Source organism: Merops nubicus, unplaced genomic scaffold (genome assembly GCF_000691845.1).
Source record: "Merops nubicus isolate BGI_N331 unplaced genomic scaffold, ASM69184v1 scaffold4944, whole genome shotgun sequence".
Classification (NCBI taxonomy): domain Eukaryota; kingdom Metazoa; phylum Chordata; class Aves; order Coraciiformes; family Meropidae; genus Merops; species Merops nubicus.
Genome location: NW_008602723.1, coordinates 27,040 through 48,999, shown reverse-complemented (window position 1 = coordinate 48,999; position 21,960 = coordinate 27,040). Strand labels below are relative to the sequence as shown.

The following is a 21,960-nucleotide window of genomic DNA, read 5'->3' as shown; positions in this document are numbered from 1 at the left end:
AGCAGGAGACTATATTTTCTGCTTCATTTTCCTGAAGACAGTTACTCCTCCCTTTAGTATCAATGTTTTGAGGGCAGGTATTAGTAACATTAATAGTATACAAGGTGTGTGTGGTCTATAAAGCTAGCTTGCAATTTATTTATGAAGAAATGATATAACCAATTTATAAAAGCACCCCAATTAATTTCTTTGAAACAGAGAAAAACCTCATAGTATTTTTCATCCATTGGATACACTGCTCACGCAGTCACATTTTAGTAATAAAAATACTCAGCTTCATAACTTTAGAAAAACTGTCTCCATTGTTGTACATCTACCCAAAGAACAATTAACAAAAAACATAAGCATGCATTCACTTTCAGCTGTAAACTTAAAAGCTTTCCATTTTGGTATTTTGTGTGAACTTCCACGAACACTGGAGACATACCATCATCAGACAAAAATTAATTATAACTACCAAAACCACAGAATTTTCAAGAAAAGTGCAGGTCTCTAGTTGAGGTGAATGTGGGACTATCTCCATACATGGGGAGGGGGCAGTATTGCTCCAAACGAGCTAAAACAATAAGTGGTATTTGAACTGCTGGTTGAAAGGTAGAGGCACTGGTAATCATTATTTCCCCTTGTTTGTTCAGGACCTTCCAACAAAACAAACAACCTTTTTGTGATTGGATTGACATGGTGTTAACAATGCATTTAATGCCCAAATCAGTATGAATACAGGTAAAGCTCCTGCTAATACCAGTACCAGGATGTTAAAGCTACCTATTTTCTAAGCAACTCTGAACAGCCACACACACAGGAAAAAAAAAAGTCAAATCTTCCCTCCTTTAGCAAATAAAGCTAACATTCACCAGGCCACGTCATATAGCAACCGCAGGTACTGTATGAGCCATACAGACATCTGTTAAATGCCTGCCTACTGTACCTGCAATCTTCTCTGCAATCTTAGCTTCTGTAGCTCTCTCTTGCAGTTCTAAGTCCAGTTTTATTGTCTTCAGTTCCTTGTCCTTTTCAGAGAGTTTATCTTGAAGCTGAATTGAACAAATGGACAGTAAGATTCTAATCTGGCTGAAGACAGTCAGCAATTTTAAACCACAACAAAATTTTACATAATTATTTCTTACCCCCAAAATACAAACACTAAACAATACAACAGAAGTCCAGTTACTTATGTTAATTTATTTAAAAGGAAAAACATTAAAAATATCTTTTTTCTCATTTGCCCTATCTTGCTCTGCAAGACAAGCAGCAGTGTGTGTGCACTTATTTTTACTTGGGATTCCTTTCTTCAGGTCTCACCAGCTGTGGTCCTTCTCACTAAGGAAGTTCAGAATTACACAGAATATAATGCAAATGGTGTCTGCATGAATAGCCAATTTTCTACCAGGAGTACTGACTTCACGGCCTGAAGAGATTGTGGTGGTAATGCATAATTTTTCATATGCGTTGCCAGGCAGAAAACTGTTACTCTTTCACATGTTGAGGCCTTTTTATTTTTATTTGAGAATTCACTAAATCTGTTCTTGGACATGCATCTGAGCTTGCCATTGAATATTCAGTGAGACATCATGGAAAGCCTATATACTTTTCTGTTGTTTAGGCACAAGGAACAATGACTAATGCTAGAAGCAATGCAGTGTGCAAGTAGGATAGAAATTTCTTCCCCTCAATAAAGAGGATGTATCAAGGCACGTTCATTTATCTGGACCACATGTAAGGAAGCACGAGTTCCAGGTTCTATTCATGAAAACCTGGCCTTGCTTTTGATCCTCCTTGGTTTTCATCCATGGTGCAAGAAACTATGTAGCTGATTAAAAAGGTCAAAGGGCAGGATTAAATATTTTTTTAATTCCGGGAGAAGTAGTTGTTAAGCAGATACTAAGAATCCAAAATGACAAAAAAGCTTTTATTGGTGCACTAAAATAAATAACAAAACTGAATTAGGAACAGTTTAAAATGTATGTTTTGCGAGACAGTCGTAAAAGAGTAAATACTGAATCTGAATATCTCAATTGTACCTTAGTATTTTGGGCCCTCAGAGTGTCCAGTTCTTTTAAAAGGAATGCAGTTTCTATTTTTCCACCTAAATCTGCTGCATCCTTCCACGAGGATATAAGTTCAGGAAGCATCCTGTTAGCCTTTATTTCTAAAGTGCTGTTTTTAGGAGGAGAAAATGAAAGAGAAAAAATAATGCAAAGCTAGTTCCTCCCAAAACAAAATACACAGAAATAAATTACCAGAACTTGTTAACCATCGCAAATGTACTAAATAGCCAGTTAAGGCTATTTAGGCCCTTCTATCACTTCTTAAATCTATAATTCTGAAAAAAAAAAAAATCTGTACATCTGTAATGGTAAGTAAATATACTACAGCACTAAGGCAAAAAATAGATTAATATGAATTGTCTGTGAAACCTATAAACAGAAAATGCTTAAGGGAAGCAAATATTAAAACACCCTGCTTAACATGGAACAACAAAGTCATGAAACATATGAAATTGATGCTCAGGTTATAAGAAATTAAATTCTCCAGTATGGTGGACAATTTCATATGAAGTGAAATAGGAATATTCAGAAAACAAGATCTTGGAATTCATCGTGAAGAAACGTGTACAATTTTGACGTTATTCTATATATATTGTAACTCACAATGAGTATTCCATACCGAATACCACTCACAGTTTTAACATAATTTAATTAGCCATAGACTGGGAAAATTAAGACAAAATTCAATGGCCACAAAAATTGTCAAGGTAAAACTTTTATAAAAGTCCTTGGCTATCCATTAATACCCACAGATAACTCAGGTCTTACTTGTAAGAAGGCAGCAAAATCAGTAGATCAATGGATTAGAAGGGGGATTAGCAAATATTTTTAACATTTGTTTCCCTTAAGCATTTTCTCTTTATAGTCTTCATAGCCAATGACTCATAAGAAGTAGCCACAGAAAAGCTACACCTTCTGAACTTCTATTCCTACTGTACACATTACTTTTAGTATATGTAATTCACATCCTAGAAAGTAAAGGAAAGCAATCTGTTGCTCCAAAGACTCATTCTTCTAGGCAGACTGTTGTCTGTACTCGGCCATCCCTTTCTTCACCTGCTTCCATTGAATTTTGTTTCTCTATGGTTAGAAGAAGAAAGTTAAGATCTGTACTCTGAAGGCAAACTGTGGAGTGAACTAAACCATATAATATATAGACAGCAGGGAGTTTCACATTAAAAAAGTACATACTTATTGTATTACACTGTATGTGGGGTGGAATAGGGCTTAAACTGCTTGCCTTCACTTTCAGTATCTTCCAAAGCCTATTTCATCTTTGTTCTGCCTAGCAAATTTAATTTATTGTTTTGGACTGCAAGCAATAAAAGACTCTGGATCCTATTGCCCAAATATTAAAAACTTCAAGTTTTTTTTTTTTTTGTGCATTTTCCATGTTCAGGAGATGCTTCCCATGAACAAACTTGATTATGCCTCATCAATATCTTTCAATCTCTCAAATATTTTCTTTCTAAAGTCTAAAAGAAAACTTGACAAGTCACACTAAGACCATCATCTACAATGCAAATCAACACTGACTCGACATTTCCTGGGTCATTCCATATAAAGATATTTTCTTATTTTATATTTAATTGCAAACTAATTGGAGAGGGACTGATTTTGCATTTTATACAGTACCTACCACAATGAATTTCTGGCCTATAGCTTTAGGATCCTACATGCAGTATACTTGCAGATCAAATGGTTCAACATGCTGACTGCTGTGGGAGTTTAATCTCAGTATTCAAGAGCAGCCTGATTGCCAGTGTGAGTGGCAGTGGTTGAAGAGTAGGAGAAACAATCTTCAGCTGACTCTGTGCTGGGATTAAGCACAGAGCATTATATTCATTATATTTGGCTTTTAGTGCAGGATTGTACACCAGGTGTAGAATCTCCCAGACAGGTGAAAAAATACAGCGTATTTTTCAAAAGTACATCATAGGGCTCTGCAGACTTGATCCCATTTTCAAAAGCAACTGTCACTCACAGTTAAGAATATGGCTTCAGAATGCCAAAGTTGCTCAAAACGGTGGCATGTTCCCTAGTCAGCTGGATATACCTTCATACATTATGTCACATATTGCATGAGTGTGTATGTTTTTTAAGACTACAGTAGAGGGCCATAGCTCAGTACAGTAATTAATGAAAATAAATGACCGAAACTAATGACAGAATAAACTCTTCCAAGTTTGTATTACACTTTTCAACCGTATTTGCCCTTCTCCAGATTCCTGTTACAGACCGCCTACTAAGTATTACACCTTATCTTCCGCATTCTTCCAGCTTCATCTGGACTTCACTCTCTTTTATTCCTGCTTCCTGCTCTATCATATTTAGGGTACACTTTGCTCGTGTAAAGCCATAGATGCTACTAAACTTTTATATCATCGTTTCTAATTCTCTTTAGCATGCATTTTTAAAATTCTCTGGAAAGGCCAATTATTGAAATACCCACGGCGTGTCAACATAAGCCATCGCCATGATCCTATTTTCTATCAGCACTGGAGAATACAGTGGTGAAACGCTCCACTCCACAAGGAAAGAAGGGCAGATACGGTGAATCTAAGTAAAAAGCTGACTTACTGATTCTCAGATAGCAAATAAATTTCCCTATCTTTATCCAAAAATCCATATATATATATATATATATATTTAGCCTATAATTTGAATCTAGAAAAATTATGTACAGGAATATTTAGTTTTACCTTGATTCTTCAGGATCTGAATTACAATCATTAGGGGCACATCCTCTTTGGCTGGTTACTGGCAAATCTGAAATTTTCAGCGCTTCAGCTTCTGTCTGGATGAAAAATTCTGGTTTTTTTTTAGAATTATGATGAAACTGAAACTCAATACAGAAGTCTTCATTTTTTTCTTCTAGGAAGTGTGTTTCTAATTGGAAATAAAACAAAATACATTCTTTTCATTTAGAGAAAGAAGCACAAATTTGAGATTTCTCATTTGAAAATCCTTTGCTATATTCTTAAATAGAAAGGAGAAAGCACTCTAGTTCCAGATTCACAGCTTCCTGATCCCTAAGGAATCTGTAAATCAGTGAATCAGGAATCTTCCTCATCACTAAGGAAAGAGAGCTGAGTTACCTAGAGCATAGATGTAGGAGCTACAATCTATTTACTGATTTTTTTTCATGGAAATGTGAAAAATTGAGCATCATTTCCCTAATCCCTCTTCCCCTTAAATGACTGTTTAAAATAGTGCTGACCCTAAAACATTATCTACTTTTCTTTTGTAAAAATCAGCTCTACCTGTAGGTTGTGAACTAGATTCTTACTTACATTGAGGGCTTTTCAAATCCATTTTGACTACAAAAGGAGTATCAGCAAGCTGTAATTAGCAACAACTTTCAGGCCCCATTATTCACTCCTGGAGAGTGTAAGGTACAGACTCACATAACTAAAGAACTTAAAGAACGTCAAGCACAAATTGTGCCAAAGAGAGGAATCATCTGATTAAAATGTTGAGTGTGATAGTTCTCTTAAGCTTGGCTACTAGATATTTTTAGGACATATTTCTAATATCAAGGCATTTAAATGAAAAACAGATCTATGTACCATGAATGTTCCTTCATAAAATAAGAACAAGCAAGTTTTAATTATAGAAATCTATTAAAAAATGAGAAGTAAGAGGACTAAAGAAGCTGGAAATAGAAAAAAAAGTGCATATATTCTTCATTCTTTCATTTAGATTAGTAGAGAACAAACACTGGAGCTTTTGCTCATTTAATAAAGTTACTGTTTCCAAACATTTTGGATAAATTATATGGTATACAGTCTTTGATCCAGCTTATTACTTTTTCCCCCAAAATAATAAGAAACTGTCTATACAGTTACAATCATCTACAAGTAGCTCCCAAATAAACACCAATCAGTATCAAGGTGTCATGCTGCATGTAAGACAAAAAAGCACAGATTCCAGGTCAAAAGTACCAAAGACTGTCTCTATAATCTGTTGCAACAGATTACTCTTTCCTTGAAGGAGGAAAGACCCAGCCAGTGGCACAGGAAACATCCCGAGGGCACAAAGAGATGACTTGTGGACTGGCTGGAGTCAGTTTAATGAGGTCGCATACAAAGCTCGCTCTTACTACCTTGAGGAAAAAGTTACTGTACCTGCTACTCATCTGCCTTCTCTTTATCTACTTCAGGACAAATCCACTTGAATCCACTTCCACCATTTCTCTAAACTATAACCACTGATTTTTGTATTAGAGGAACAGTCAAAAATGTATCAGAATCTTTGTTTCTAAGCAGTAATGAACATGAAGGGGCCATAAATTGACAAAACATTTGTTAGCCAGTATAACCTAATGCTGTTTTCAGTACTGTGATTGAAATGTGTTCCTCAGACCGTTTCACAGATAATGCAGAAACTGAACACAGCTCACAGCCACCTGCATTCTTTGAGCAAATGTATGCTGTCATTCGCCAGCTCAAAATCCTACAGTTCTTCGAGCAGAGATTTCCTTTCCAGTGACATTACATTTTAAAACTGCATTCAACCTATTGCTCCTTCTTACAGTAAGCAGCAAAGACCTCTGAAGAAATGGGCATTAAAAAATTCACTACGTATACTCAAAGAACCTGCCTCAGCTTGGGAGCAGCCATATGCATAGGCAAAATTCAGAATCTTTTTCAGTTAGTACTACCTGAGAACTAACCAAATCTGAATTTCGTTACTTGTAAAGCTTTTTATAGGGAGACGTACATTGGTTGAGATGTGTTTCCTATCTGACTCGTATTATAAAAAACTACCTACCAACATCATCCTGTCCACTTCTCCCATTTCAGATACAGTAATCTATATACATATATATAAAGAGAGAGAGTTGCAAATTAAGCTCTCACTCACTGAAGGCAAAGTGCAACACTTTGCTTGCCCTAACAACTTTTCCTCCCCCTCTTCTCTAGGGCATCAACATTTTCCATAAGCCATACATACTTGAAGTGCCTCAGGTAAAGCGTGTTGCATTCTATGCAAGAATTCAAGCACAACGTATCTGTTGCAATAACGAGCAAGGGTTACTGCCATGAACCTTTGTTCCTTGTTCAGCATTAATGCACTCTCCTACTGAAAGCTGGAGAAGAAAACCTTCTCCTCCAGAAGTTTAAGCAGATTAGATGACATTACCACTCATCTAATGAGTTACACTGGGACAAATCAGAAATGAGGTTCTATCCCTTTAGCATTAATCAACTATTTTTTACTTCTTTCCGCAGTTTGTTTTTTTTGAATTTCATGCTTTTAGGGCCAGAACTTTAAAAATCAAGTTCAAGGAGTTGCTGCAACTAGAAGGGGTCACTGGAGAACATCTAGTCCCCAAGCTCAAGCAGGGTGACCCTACAGCAGGTTGCCCAGGACTAGGACCAGATGGCTTTTGAACAGCTCCACGAGTAGAGACACAACAACCTCTCTAGGCAGTCTGTGCCAGTGGTTGATGACTCTCATAGTAAAAAAGTGTTTTCTTGTATGCAGCTGGAATTTCATGTGTTTTAGTTTGTGCTCATTGACTTTTTTTTTTTCTTTCCCCTGTCAATGGGTACTACTGAAAAGTGTCTAGCTGCTTCTTCATTTCTTTTTATCAGGTATTACTCATATTGATAAGATCCACTCCTCTGACCCTTCTCTTCTCAAAGCTCATTCTCAGCTAGCAGCCCCTCCTCATACATAAAATGCTCCAGTCCCTTTGTGGCTCTGCTGGACTTGCTCCAGTAAGTCCCTCTCTTTCCTGTACTAGAGAGCTCAGAACTGAGCTTGACACTCTAAATGTGACCTCTCCAGTGCTGAGCAGAGAGGACTGGATCACTTCCCTTGATCTGCTGGCAAAGCTCTTCCTAATGCAGCTCAGGATGCTGTTGGTCACGAGGGCACATTGATGGCTTATATTCAACTTGCTATCCACCAGGATCCCAATTGCCGTTCTGTAGAACCACTTTCTAGCCATCTGATGCACAGCATGTACAGTTCCATGGGATGTAACTGCACCTGGCTAGGTGCAGGGCTTCACATTTCCCCTTGCTGAACTTCGTAAGGTTCCTCTCTACCCAATTCTCCAGCCTGTTAAGGCCCTTCAGAATGGCAGCATAACCTTCTGATATATCAGCTACTCCTCACAGTTTTGGATCATCAGTAGACTTGCTGAGAGTATACTCTGCTCCATTGTCCAGATCATTAATGAAGACATTGAACATGATCGGATCCATTTTTGATTATGGGAATACACCATTAGTGTCTTGCCTCCTACTGGGCTTTGTGCAACTAATCACCACCATCTTAGCCCAAACATTCAGCTGGTTTTCAATCAACCTCACTGTTTACTTACTTAACTCACACTTTGCTTCTCTATAAGGATTTTTAAAAGTCCACACAAAGTCCAAAGCCTTACCAAAGTCAAGGAAAAGAATATCCTACTTGATCCACGCTTGTCAGGATAGACCTTTTTTGAGCTTGGATGAGATGAGCCTTGAATATCAACCAGTTCTCTTGGATCCCTCTTCTCTCCAGTACTGTATCCTGTCGGATTCTTCCCAGCAGTTCTCTGAGGAGGTCAAACTCTATTCTCCTGAATAGCTCCTGCTTTTTATCCTGCTCCCTTCTCTCAGGATCCTGAACTCCAGCACCTCGTGGTAACTGCAGCCAAGGCTGCCCCCCTAGGTTCAACACATTTACGAACAAGGAAGAACTGGTTGTGCGCCGGGTCCAGCGCAGAACCTCAATCATTGTCATCAGGCAATTGTCATCAGTGGACTCCAGAAATCTCCAAGATTTGTTGTCCTTCCAGTAGATTATTAGCGTTTTTGTAGTCCCCCATGAAGACCAGGACCTGTGAACACGAAGCTTCTTCCAGTTGTCTGAAGAAGGCTTCATCTACTTCACTCAGTCCTCTTTCATGACCTTCCCTCTTACTGGCAGGACAAAGGATAACACCAGCTGGGTCCCCACACCCTTGATAATTACCCCCCCCCCCCCCCCCGGAGCCATACAGTCACACATAACTTCCCAGATCATCATAGAATCATATCCCTGATGCCTACACGAAAGGGCAGCAGAGGGTAACAAAGGGTTTGATGAGCCTCAGCAGCCTATATAACATCCTGAATATGAGCTCCCAACAAGTAGCAAAGTTCTTTAGAAGGCAGGTCAAGCCATCAGACAGGTTTTTTTCTTCATTAAAAAAAAAACAAAACAAAACCACCACAAAAAAAAAACCAAACTAAAAAAACCCCACCAGACCAGAATGAAGTAAACAGGTCTGCATGATGAGGTAACCATCTGCATTAGCTGCTGAACTTCAGGCTAAATCCTTAGGCCATGTCAAGATATGGATTTTTATGCCTTCAACTATAAGCTACAGCAGCTGGAAAAAAAAAAGAATTTAGAATGGGACTAGACCTGTGTTGGAATTTATTAATGCCAGTGCTGCTTCTTTAAGCAACTTAAATTTTCAGCACACTTTGTCATGCAGATTCAATTCCCTCAAGCACGTGGGTAAGATCAAGCAGCACCACAGCATGCCTGTAAGTGGCATTCCCAGAAATGCTAGGCAAAACACAGAGGATGTTTTTTTCCCTACTGGCTTTGTAAGAGAGAAGATGATCAGGGCAGTCTCCTCCAGCCAGAACTGGAAGCATTCTGCCCAAAGGCATTAAGGTTAGAGGTTTTTACTTGTTTAATAAAGCTGTAATGCACATTTTCAGTAAACATACTGAATCTGTTAATAGAATGTTTTTTGGAAGACGTTATCAACATTGTCAGATCAATGGGCATAGTGATTTTTTAATTTTTAAACCTACCTCATTTTCCATATAGCTCATGGCCCACACCCCAAACAATTTAGGCCTTGATACTTGTTAGCTTGTCTCACTGTTATGTGAAGTAGCGATATTAATCAATGCACTTCAATGCTTTTCCTCACGCCTCCTGCAAATTGTATTGTGCACTAATTACCAATGCTGCAGAGACACACTGGGGAGTAAGTAGCATTTGCAATAATCAGGCTGCACAAGGAACATCAGAGAAAGGGTAAAACAGCCTTGCAAGCTTTGGAAAAAATACCGTACTTTCAATAAGTGGCATCACCACCATTGATTCTGGTTCTTGAGTATACTAAATTTATTTTCCATATAAAACAGAACCAGTTCAGTAGCCCAGATTACTATTTCACTATAGGGAGAAGCTGAACAGCTAATATTCTGTATGTATTTATCTTGAATGAATAGCTTGTTACATTGAGGGAAAGAAAAGCAAATGTTAGGAAGAAGGAATATAAAGACACTTGAATTAAAGCTGGGAATTGATTGTGAGGGATAGAAGGGGAAGATAATGCTGTCATGGCTTGAAATAGTAGGAAGGCAGAACAGAATTCAGTGTTGTTAAGGTGGGAGTGGTTAAAAAGTCTAGTAAAAACATTGAACCCAATGCATTTTGCAGCCAGCCACTGTTTTTCATAGCTGCTTCTTTGAAGTGGGGGATTGGCACTGAGATCAGGGAAAGCACAGCACTAGAGAATCCTATACTGTCACTGATAATATGGAAAGACGTGTTGAAACTAAGTGCACAGAGGTGCAGATTCACCTGGAAGGCTAAGGAAGCAGTAGCTTCCCCTGTTACACCACTCAGCATATCCCGTAGTCCTGTCATCCAGCAAAAGCTGGGTGGGCATCTCCTTCCCTGTTTGCAGTCTTTCAACACCCTATTAGCCAAATTGTGCTGATCAGCTCAGAGGTTTGCAGGAGATCTCTGTGGCATAACAATAAAGGAAAACAAAACCCAACAGAACACACATGCAGCACTGCAAAATACACAGCTGGATACAGATCTGCCTGCAGATGAGTGTGGGGACATTGGAAGCCCTTGGTGCTCCAAACCAGCTTCAAGTGTAACAGTGCTTATGCCCTTGCTACTTACAGCTTCCTAGTACTTGTTTTAAGTTGGTTTGTAGCAGAGACAAAGCACATTCTTATCTGTCTGCAAAAGACTGCATGAATAAACCCCTAGACAGATGGCATTAAGAGGAAGAACAGGAAAAAGAGCAAAACCAGGAATCTAATGACACTCTGGGAGCATGAGAAAAGCCGACTACAAACTCAGTAGCTTACTCTTCCTACATGACTCTGTCAGATTAAAATCATTTGAAAAAAATGCAGAAAACACCATTGTGCCCCATTTGAGGAACTTCAACCTCAATTACTAAAAGCCCCCTATATTTAACTGTTGACAAACTCTAATTCACTTGTAAGCAAGTATTTTTCTTCTCAGTCTAAACAACAACACAGCTTCAATTTCTATGCTTTGTTTTTGAAGGGTGTATTACGATACCAAAACCTCTGAACTTCAGACATCAAGATGGAATATTCACTAACAAAACTACTGAAGCAAAAAGCCACCCTGCCCCTATACCAAACTAACCTATTCCCACTGGAAAAAAGGACACACATTGCCATCTAAAATTTTTTCCCTTACCTGTTAAACACACATCTATCTCAACTTGCTGCAATAACTCAAGTGTGTAAGGGCATTACTTGAGTACTTCGCTTTCTTTTTATTTTCACTAGACTAAATGTTATTCTTTATTATTGATTTTCAAACTATCTAGATTGTTTTGACATCAGTATTACAAACTTCTGGAAAGAATTTTTGGGCATGTGTGGATAGTAATGCACACACATCTGCAAGTGTTCTAACAAGCTGCTAGGACGAGACAGTAACTGTATTAATAAAAAGCAATTTTAATAGCTTAATGTGAAAAATGGATTATGGAATTGTCTGAAGTTCATAACATTTAATACTACTTGACTTGAATTCTCAGATATATATTAAATAGAAATTAAATATTGAAGTTTAGCAGAAAACTTGAACCTCATAGCCACTAACTTTTCAAGTTATGCAAAAAAAATGAGTACTCTGGCTGAATATTTCTTCATGAGCTGAAAATGATGTCAGCCTTTTTGTCAAACACAAACATTCATCCACTTGGCTGTATAACTACTGGAACTTCTCAACAGGTCACCCTTTACCAAAATGATTAAAAGGCATAAATCCTGAAAATGAGCGGGAAATAAAAATTAAAGGATTTTATAGGCATGAATATGAAAAGTCAGAAAACGAGGGTAGTGAAAGAATCTGATCCTATTGCCTGGCATAAGTGGGAAAAAAAGAGTTGGTTTAGGTTTCATGCATTTTCAGAATGCCTGTTATTTCCTTTTTTCATTTGTATTTGAGCTGACACAGATGCAACATACATGATTTACGTGCATATCTCAAAGGGTGCTCATTACGTTCAACTTTTTAATATTTTCTCTTTTCCACAACCTGCAAACAAGTTTTCCTGAGTTAATACCAAGAAAAGATGCTGCACTTAATTTTCAAGAAGAAAATTAACTCCTGTTTCTTGAAAACAATTACAAAAGCTCAGCACAAAAAGTATAAGATCAATATAAATTTTCTCCGAAACAGACAAACAAGAAAAAATTACTCGTCTTTGGTCTTACTACAGATTTACTTGCTAGCAATTATTTAGGCTTCTCCAGTGCAGTGTAGTATTCTGAGAACAAATAATCTACAACTAACAGCAAATGTTTGTCCCTTCATAACACACTTTTTCTAATGTTTAAAGAAAACCAGGTAAATTTAAGATTATTATTATATACTATATATATACACACACATATATAATCTATATAATGTACATTGTATAATACATTGTATTATACATTATTCAGTAGGACTCTAAGATCTCCCCTAAATCACTTCTAGGGCACAGCAGAATAGCAGACACAGGAATCTGGTAACAAGTGAAGACTGAGCTCAAAGTAATTTTGTAATACAAAGATAACACCTCCTTTAATTTCTCAGTCTTCTGCCCAAGCAAAATACTGCACACAACCAGGCAAGCCCTTGGCAGTAACAAAGAAGAAAATCAGCACACAAATGGACTGTACATCCAGTGCCACGATACGTAACTGTGGGCCCTGCTGAGAGGACCAGGGGTCAACTCAGAAGAATGAGGGCTATCAACTTACTTTTAAGGAGCTCTCACTCAGAAAGCACCTAGATTTTACATAGAGGTAGGATATCTGCTCTTCTTTTTAGAAACAAATGACAGAGCTCTGTTCACTGACATAAGCCTGGAAAATGTTTCCTGGAAGCTGTCACAGGCATTTTATATGGGATGCATAAGCACTGCAATAGTAATTTTAAAGCCATCAAGACTGAGGCACACAGCAGAGAAGTAATTGAAGTCATTGAGCAAGCCATGGCAGAAGTAAAGCTGAAGTCCAAGACACTGCATCCATGTTGCATCTTAGAGCTTGTGCTACCCCCCTCCTACCCGTTTCCTCCTCAGAGATCCTGAATTCTCTCTTCTGTCAAGAGAGGCTGTAAGCATTTACTTATGAATAATAAAGTAACATTTGCCCAACCAAGACATTGAAAGAAGTTTCAAATATCTAGATTGGTATCCTTCCACACTCCTTTGTGATGATATTTTTCATTCACATGGCAGATTACAGTATTTCTGTGTTAGCAGACAGATGTGCAGTGTACATTATGTACACACTTCTTGTAATTTCAACAGTGGCAGCAAAAATGAAACAACTTTGTTTTTCCTGATACAGAGAACTTCCAAACAATTAAAACCATTTTAGAAGTCAGGCAGGTTAACAGAATAATGCAATTCAAATGCTTCAGCTGTGGCCCAGTATTTAAGTTGTCCAAAGTTATGATCAAAGAGAACAGCATATACTTAATTGGAATTTGAGTAATCAATTTCTCTGTGAATGAATCATAACCTGAACTATATTTTGCATTGTCCTATTTCACTCTATATCCCGTGACACATATACACAAAAAGAAAGAGGCTTGAAAATATTTTGTCTCCTAAAATACAGACAAAACTCAGTTTAATGGTTCATTTTTTTTATTCCTTAAAGGAATCTAAAGAGAACAGTGAACTCATTCTGTCAGCCGTTTAAGCGGGAGGACATCTGTGTTACTTTGAATGCTTCTTTATTCACCTGTACTTGTGTGGAACCCTGGCACCACCCCTCATAAAGAAATAAATTGAGAAGGAGATTAAGAACAGTTGGAGTTATTCTGGCAAAGGCAATTTTTTGTAATTCTCCGAGGATGCCGATTATTTTAGTAATGATGTTTTCCTCGCCTGTCTCTCTCACTAAGTCTTTTGTCCTCCTATTTTGCATCTAAAGAGCAATTGCGCACAAACTGGTGAATATTTAAAATAGAAAAGCGCTTGTAAGTCTTTAGAAGCAACCAATCATTATTTTGATATTCGTTGCAGTTAATCATGATGCATTTATTAATGTGCAAATATCAGGCACTTCCTTTGGCATTCCACTCTCCGCTTGCAATTCATTTACATATTGTTATTTTAAAATATTAGCTTCTGAGAAGACACCAGATTTTTTCTGGATTGGTCTTACACTTGAAAAAGCATTTTTATATTCTGAATGCATCAAAACAGCAGAATCTCTAGGCAGACACTAAGTGGGATTCACTGAAACACAATGTTAGTTCTAATGGATGGATGATTGTGCTTGGTCTTTTGAAACTTTGAAGTATAGGTAAGTCTTGATCACACAAATTAATAAATCCTAAAGCTGGAGTTAACAATAACCATTACACCCAAATTCTGCAGCTTAGCCCAGCCAATTTTTCGAAAGGTCAGGTTGTGAACTGGAGAAGATCAGGGAGGTCCACCGCATAGCTTTGTTGCCAGGCATCTCTCGTCTGGATTGTTGCAGGCATTTATTAGTATTCGTCAGCAGACTCAACAAAGCAAACAAGAAATTCAAGCACGAATAATAAAATGAAATGCTGCTATATAACCCTTTGTCATTCAGCAAATATGGGACTTTTTAGCTACATTGTTCCTAAACCTGGGTTACTACTTTAATTTTTCTCCACAGTGCTGCCTGAATGAGTATGCATGTGTGTTAAATGCAGAGCTCCCTTAACAACTGCAGGACTGCCATTTAATCTGTTGGTAGATGGACCATTTCCTGTGGGAACTCTAGCTATGATTTCCAGATCCACCAAATAAATCTCAGATTAAGATTCCAAATGAAACCTGCCTTTGGCAGATAAAAAATGTCAAGATGGATATAAACAGTAAAATTATAAATTATCTAGGTGTTGCACGATGACTTGATGTGCATTTTTTTGTTTACACTTTCGCCGATATCACAACTATACAAGGCATTCATCAAATGTCACACTTTCATAATATTGGAGGCATCATTAAAACTGTTTGGCTAAGGACCTTGAAGTGTTTAAGCAGTAGCTCAAAAGTATATTTGTGCAAAGTAGAAGAATAAATTTACATATCAGCAGCAGCTCATAAGGGATGGGTAAATATTCTGTTTATCTCTCATTGTAATTCAGGTTAGTTTAAATACAGGGTTTCAGGATATCATTACAGCCTATATGGAGTTATTACATAATTTCCAAACAGTGTCTGCTAGAGTTTTACTAAGCATGCTATGTTTATATTTTCTAAACCAGCTAAAAACAAAGTAAACCTTCCCATCCCATTTTTCTTTTCCTATTGTCATATCAGACAATTGCTTTTCACATATAACCCCTTCCATTATCTAAATCTTAATGATCCAGAACTCCCTTTTATCTAGGCAGGGTCATGTTTCCTGACGTCCGTTAATTATAGTGAAAATTCTCTTATCCAAACGTACTCAACCTCCCCTACTGCAAACAAACAACTAAGGCTTTGCTGAATTAGAGTTCTAAACAAAATCCCAGAAAAATACTGCTTTGGCAGTGAAGAGAAATATTGCAATTAAGTGTCCGACAAAAGAAAGGTCACTGTGCATAAGGTAAGACAACTTGCTCACACACCCTTTACTCTGAGTAAAAAGAGGTCTACTAAAAAGATGCAGGTGAACTCTCAGATAGGAGCTTCCAATGCACTCCCTGGAGAACCTTTTTCTAATAAATTTTTTTGTTATGTCTTTGCTCTGAACTTCAGCTTCATTCTAGCTGTTATTAAAATAGAAGCAATGAATGTTTCTGAAGAAGAAAATAACCAAATTCCTCCTGCACTTGTGCTAGAGGTCTTCTGAAGGTCTTTCCAAAGCACTACATAAAAATCACTGTGGTAGCAAGTGCTGCTCTCCATGAAGCACATTTCAAGACATCTGAAGTTTGCTGCACTCGTATTTTAAACAGTGAAGCGTTTTCAAGTGCCATATGTCAAAGTGGGCATTCTCCCCATCTTTAATCCTTGCAGCACTCCATTCAGATAAGGCACCACACATTTTCAGGGTACTGTAAAGGGTCTAACAAAGTCATATTCACAATATTCCAATGAGTCATGCAGATACTGGGTACTTAATTGTGCTTCTGATAAGGAGTCTTTCTGCATGCAGCCTAGCATGTATTTAACAACTGAAAATGCACAAGGGAAGGAATGGGGTGGAAAAAGGAAACACACGTGAAAGTGTGATTACATTTACAGGAAAGGCCAGACAGTATTTGATGATTTTTCAGTTATCATTAGCTCCTTTTCATCTTCTAGGTCATGGCACACTGTGTTTCCATGCAACATAGTTTCTTCATCTTCCATACTTAGTATGTGTGGCTCAACAGTTACTAGCCACTCTTCCTATGTTTGATTCATACAAGATCATCCTCTCAACCTTTCTTCTGCCTCCTATACTGTGCACAGAAGCCTGCAAGTACCCTTGCCACTTAGTCAGGGGATCTCTGACAGCCAGCACACAGCAGATTTGATGCTGAAAGCACAGTACACATGGAAGACACTAATCAGTTGAGCCACGTGCATGAAGACTCTGCCTCTCTGCATATCATCTAGATTCCTCTGCACACACGCCCATGTAATATCCAGGTCTTCTGTCCTAGGTAAACAGCACTCCTTGTTGCTAGAAGAGGGAGAGAGAGGAAGAACGGGATCACAGTACCTCCTGTTAAGACATGTAAAAGAAACAGACTTCAATATGACGAGTGTGGGTTATTCTGCCTCTACTACAGCCTTGAAAGAAAGGCTTCAGATTTACTTTAGAGTGTTTACAGCTGTAATGGCTGTATTTTGGAGAGAGAGCAGCACCTTTTACAGTTAGCTGCTTTTTGACCCAACCCAAGTGTCAGACAAAAAAAAAAAAAGCCACATGAAAACCTTTTACAACACATGACTCTCAAAGCTTTCTTTATCCCTTCATCTTTGTGCGTATGTGTTAGTATGTGTTAAAGTCACATGACAGTGTGACTGTTGAGACACAAGACAAAAAGTTCTTGAAATTACTATTACATAACCAACCACAGAAAAGTACATTAAAATCATAATATAACTAGAAAAACTTGCTACTTCTAATAAGACAGTCTACATATGCTTGGTGGGGAGTAGCGATTTCATTTCTAGCAAGCTGGCAAGAAAAGATGATTTTATTTAATTTATGCATATGACTGTACATTGCCTCCATTACCATGAATGCAAAAGGGATGGCTGTCAATTAACAGTATTTATAAATGGGAGCAAATCAATGCAAAAATATTTATAGAGAGGTTTTATTTCCTGAATATTATTCACTACTCAACAAAAGAACTAAGAAATATCTTTTGTAAGTCACCGCTATATACACATCACGACCATGACAATACAAGGAAAGCTATAGCCAGATTCTTAACAGCAAGCACCATGCATTCATGCACACATGAACCACAGTGCAACTAAGAGAGCTGTCTAGGAGTAAGATTATCACATGCACATGTGTCTGAGCAGCTACATATACGTAACTTATTTATTAGGTATGCATATCTGTTTTCCTCTTCTATTTTTCCTGAAGGGAGCAAGACTGGAAAATAATAGCACAGTACCAGATAAATCCCTTACTTCTAAAATTTCCCTGCACAGGCTGAATTTGCAGTTCTGTTCCAATCTACATTATCACATCACTTTAAAGCTAGAGTTTCCTCCGAGCTACAGTTTGCAGACCTGCAATTTTAAAGCATTTAACAAGTCACACATTCTTCTGAAGGATAACATGTTACAGTAAAAGTGTCTATACAGATCATAACTAAGAGTTGATATCAAATTATTAGAGGTGACATTAGTTCATTGACTTTCATTTCAGTATGTGTTTTAATTAGTGATTTAATAATATAGATTTCTTTCTATGCTTGAAAAATATAACCTCCCCTTTTTAAGGAAGTGAACCACTTTGCCAGTAAAAATAATTTATTATCTTGTTTTAGGACATTCCAAATACTAATTATACAATGCTTTTTATTTCAGAGTCAGGAAGATTATAATTTTGATGTCAAAAAGACCAAACACTACTTGATATTCTAAGACTTCACCTGATACCTGCCCTGTCCTTAAAATCATAGATGCTCAGAAATATGATGCAAGCAAAAGCATTATTGAACGAGTATATAACAGACCAAGTGTAGCTGCACCCATTCAGCCACAGTACATGATACGAGTCAAATGAGGCACAAATTTAACTCCAGCATTTGCACACTCACCACTTTCCTGTCCTGCCAACTGTTTTGGAAAACTGACATATCAAGTCCTGACTGCATGTGCAAGTATGACAACCACTCAATTTCAGGTTCACTCTTATGTTTTCACAGTACCCACGTTTGCGTGGGTTTTGCGAGGCATGTAAAGCCTGCTCAAGAACCAGCTCCACCCAGGTGCAATGGGCTTCCTCCCCTACTGCCACTGCAATGAACAGATAGGCACCTATTTGCCAGTATGACTTTAGTTTTATAAAAGACTACCATCCTAGGCTTTCTAAGATTGTATCCTATTTATTTTCCATTTGGAAATTACACAGTCTTCACTGGCCTGCTGCAGATTCTCCTGATACAGTCTCTCAGGTATTCTTAGAGAAAAACTAAAAACGTCACAGTCCTCCTATCAAAAGGTAGGTGCTGTGGAGATAAACAGTACATTTAAATTAGATACAAATCCAAAGAAATAGGCTTGGTACATAGTCTGTTCTTTAACTCTTCCTAATATACATGAACAGAGATAGACAAATGTCTTCAATCCACACAGGCACTTTACATTCTAAACAACATGGAAAGTTAAAAAGAAAATCTTGCTATCAAATATCACCTTCAGATATACTCCTCTTAAACACTACCTTTCTTTCAAGTATTTTATAACATCTATTAACAGGTTACACATTATCCTACATAACCATCATAAATCTACCACTTCTCTGTACCTAACATTGCTGCTGTTTCTTAAAAGTCCTCACTGCCTGACTGAATGTTGATCTAGTCAGCTGAATTTAAGCTCAGATGTGCTTTACCATTCATATTTTTTTGACAAATAATTTAATTTCTAACATTTCTAGTATGTTACATAAAAAAAAACCAAAACCAACCAAAACACACCTTGTAGGATTAGTCTAAACACAGCTTTACACAGCTTTTTTTTTTTTAATTTCCAAGTTACAAGCAAGGAGCAACTACATACAGTACGGTGCCAGCCTCAAAAAGCAAAGATACCACAGATGACAAAGCAGGCCAAACACAAAACGGTACACACTTCAACATCAACATTTAAACAGATTAAAAGTTGCTTTGATTTAGTAGTTGTATGAGAAAATGCACCAGAATGACTACCAAGAGTACACATTGAACATTATATTGCTATAATTTATCTATTAGCTTTATGACAAAAATCCTAATTTAATTGTTAATATGAAAAATTTCTAAGGAAAAAAAAATTCTATATCCAAACCAATGTGATGACATAAGATTTATCCACCATACCTTTATTAAACACCCCAAGGAGTAAAAAAAGCATAAAGAATTATGTAACTTAATATTAATGACCGATCTGAAAGAAGTTTATCGGTTTTGTCTATGTAACAACTTCTGTTGGATACACAAAAACACGTTAGCTCAGAAGAAATAGCTTCTAAACAGCACAAAATATTAACTTAATACGTCAGAGAAATAATACACATGAAACTCAGTAACGAACCACTTTCTGAAGTACTTGTGAGCAGTAGAAGAACGCTATTTCTTGCAATTAGACAGAAAACATTTCAGAGAATCAGTTTATGGTATTCACTTGCCTACTCTGGAAAAGTTAACCTTTTGAACCATTCTTAGGTTATGCTGACCCCTAAAGGTCTAAAAATACTAAATGTGATTAAGTCACTACACATTTAAATTGTTGGAATACAATTCTCCAATAAGTTACTCCACCATGACTACTTTTGTTTTCAGAGTACATGATTCCAAAAACATTAACTTCACACAGTAATAGCTCAAAATTCCACAAATTAAAAGGGGTCTACAATTGGTTAATTTTACACAGTAATATAGAAATTGCTTTACATATGTAATAAATGCATCATCTCCAAGACAGAGTATTTCTTCCTTCTAAACAACAGACTCTTCAACAGAACAACTCTCCTCCTCAACAGAAGTGTGACATTCATTATCTTTTGAGAAAGAATATATAGTATAAAATTCAAAAAAAGGATGCCAACAAGATGCTATCAGGTTCTGATATAGAAGGCATCTTTGATGTTGATACACCTGTTCCTTTTATTTTTAATCTACACAGACACCGGAAAAAAAAATTCCACCCTTTATGACGTACTGAAGGTGTCCTTCCCTTGTCTTTCCCTTTCTTCAACCTATACATTCACAAGCCACTTTCAGACAATTCTCTTCTGTAAAGTCAGTCAATCACATAACACCCTCTCAAACTCAGTGCCTTTATTTTTCTTTTCTTTTTTAAAAGTTTCTTCCCTGAAAAATGGAAGAATGTATCGAAGAGCAAAATTTTAGTCATCCCAATACAAAAAGATCCCTCCATCTGATGGAGATTAAAACTCCATGAACCATGCATTTTCCACGTTAACCAAGGCCTGCTTCACCTCCAACCTCGCCTTACTGTCTATATTCTGTTGAGGTAATAATGAGAAACTTGTTAATAGTAGAAGATGGCTTAATCTTACTCTACTCACACAAATAGCTGAGAAAGTTACATGCCAGACTTCAGATTTGGTTTTAATCCACCTAAAAAAAATAAGGCTGGAAAATAAAGTACAATGTACAGACTTCTTAAATAAGACTTCCCAAAGTTCTACAAAAATATTTTCAATAACTTAGAAAATAAAAATAAATCTGATGATATACATTCTGGAGCTGCTCTAGTGTTACCCCAAACACTTTTAAGAGGCAGTGTGTGGTTGTGGGTTGTTTTTTTTCTTTTCTTCCAAAGTCAGTCATATATCAGCAAGAACAAATACATTCCAGTCACTGCCTAGCACTGGTACAACACCTGAGGTTCCTTATTAATATCTTAAAAGTCCTTACCTTTTGACCAGTTCTCCATTTGTTCTTCTGAACTTGTTTGATCTGGCACTGAGTCCAGTTTTTGCTAGAACATTTCAGAGCCAAAAAAAAAAAAAAAGCAAACTTTAGGTAAATAAACTTAAAACAGTATATCATAACACACCTACACTTCGCTGTCATTTGACAGAAAATTTACAAGACAAATGACTTAAAAATCTTTATAACAGGACAATAAGGTCTGTGTACTTGAACAGTCAAAGCTAAATTATATTTCTCAGTATTTTTCTTGACACATCTAATTTTTATAATAATGTGGTTCAGCTTTCTGTTGTGTCTAACATTTTCATTGAAATATTTATTAGTTTGTTTTCTTGTTTTAGAGTCTGGTCTTGGAAGTACATGCAACAGAGCACAGACCAAATCACACTGAGTGGTCCCGCTAGAAGCAATGAGACAGCTCACTTTGGTAATTATTGCAGTCCACTTTACAACATCCTTTGTACTGCTTTAATTTCCTGGATAAAATACAGGTAAAGTGGCCCATGACCACTCTAACTGAATAATTTGCAGGTTTTTC

General features: G+C 37.1%; 1 protein-coding gene across 1 annotated transcript in view; it reads right to left on the bottom strand.

The window, feature by feature from the left end:
• Nucleotides 1-21,468, bottom strand: part of MIPOL1 (mirror-image polydactyly 1) — a gene marked incomplete at its 5' end in the record, with an annotated part of 160,471 nt that extends 139,003 nt beyond the window's left edge. Inside the window, 4 exons of the mRNA XM_008938458.1 lie at nt 929-1,034; nt 2,022-2,157; nt 4,751-4,937; nt 21,405-21,468. Coding sequence (XP_008936706.1) covers nt 929-1,034; nt 2,022-2,157; nt 4,751-4,937; nt 21,405-21,468 — 493 coding nt within the window. The remainder of the gene's footprint in view (nt 1-928; nt 1,035-2,021; nt 2,158-4,750; nt 4,938-21,404) is intronic.
• Between the last annotated feature and the right edge of the window lie 492 nt (nt 21,469-21,960).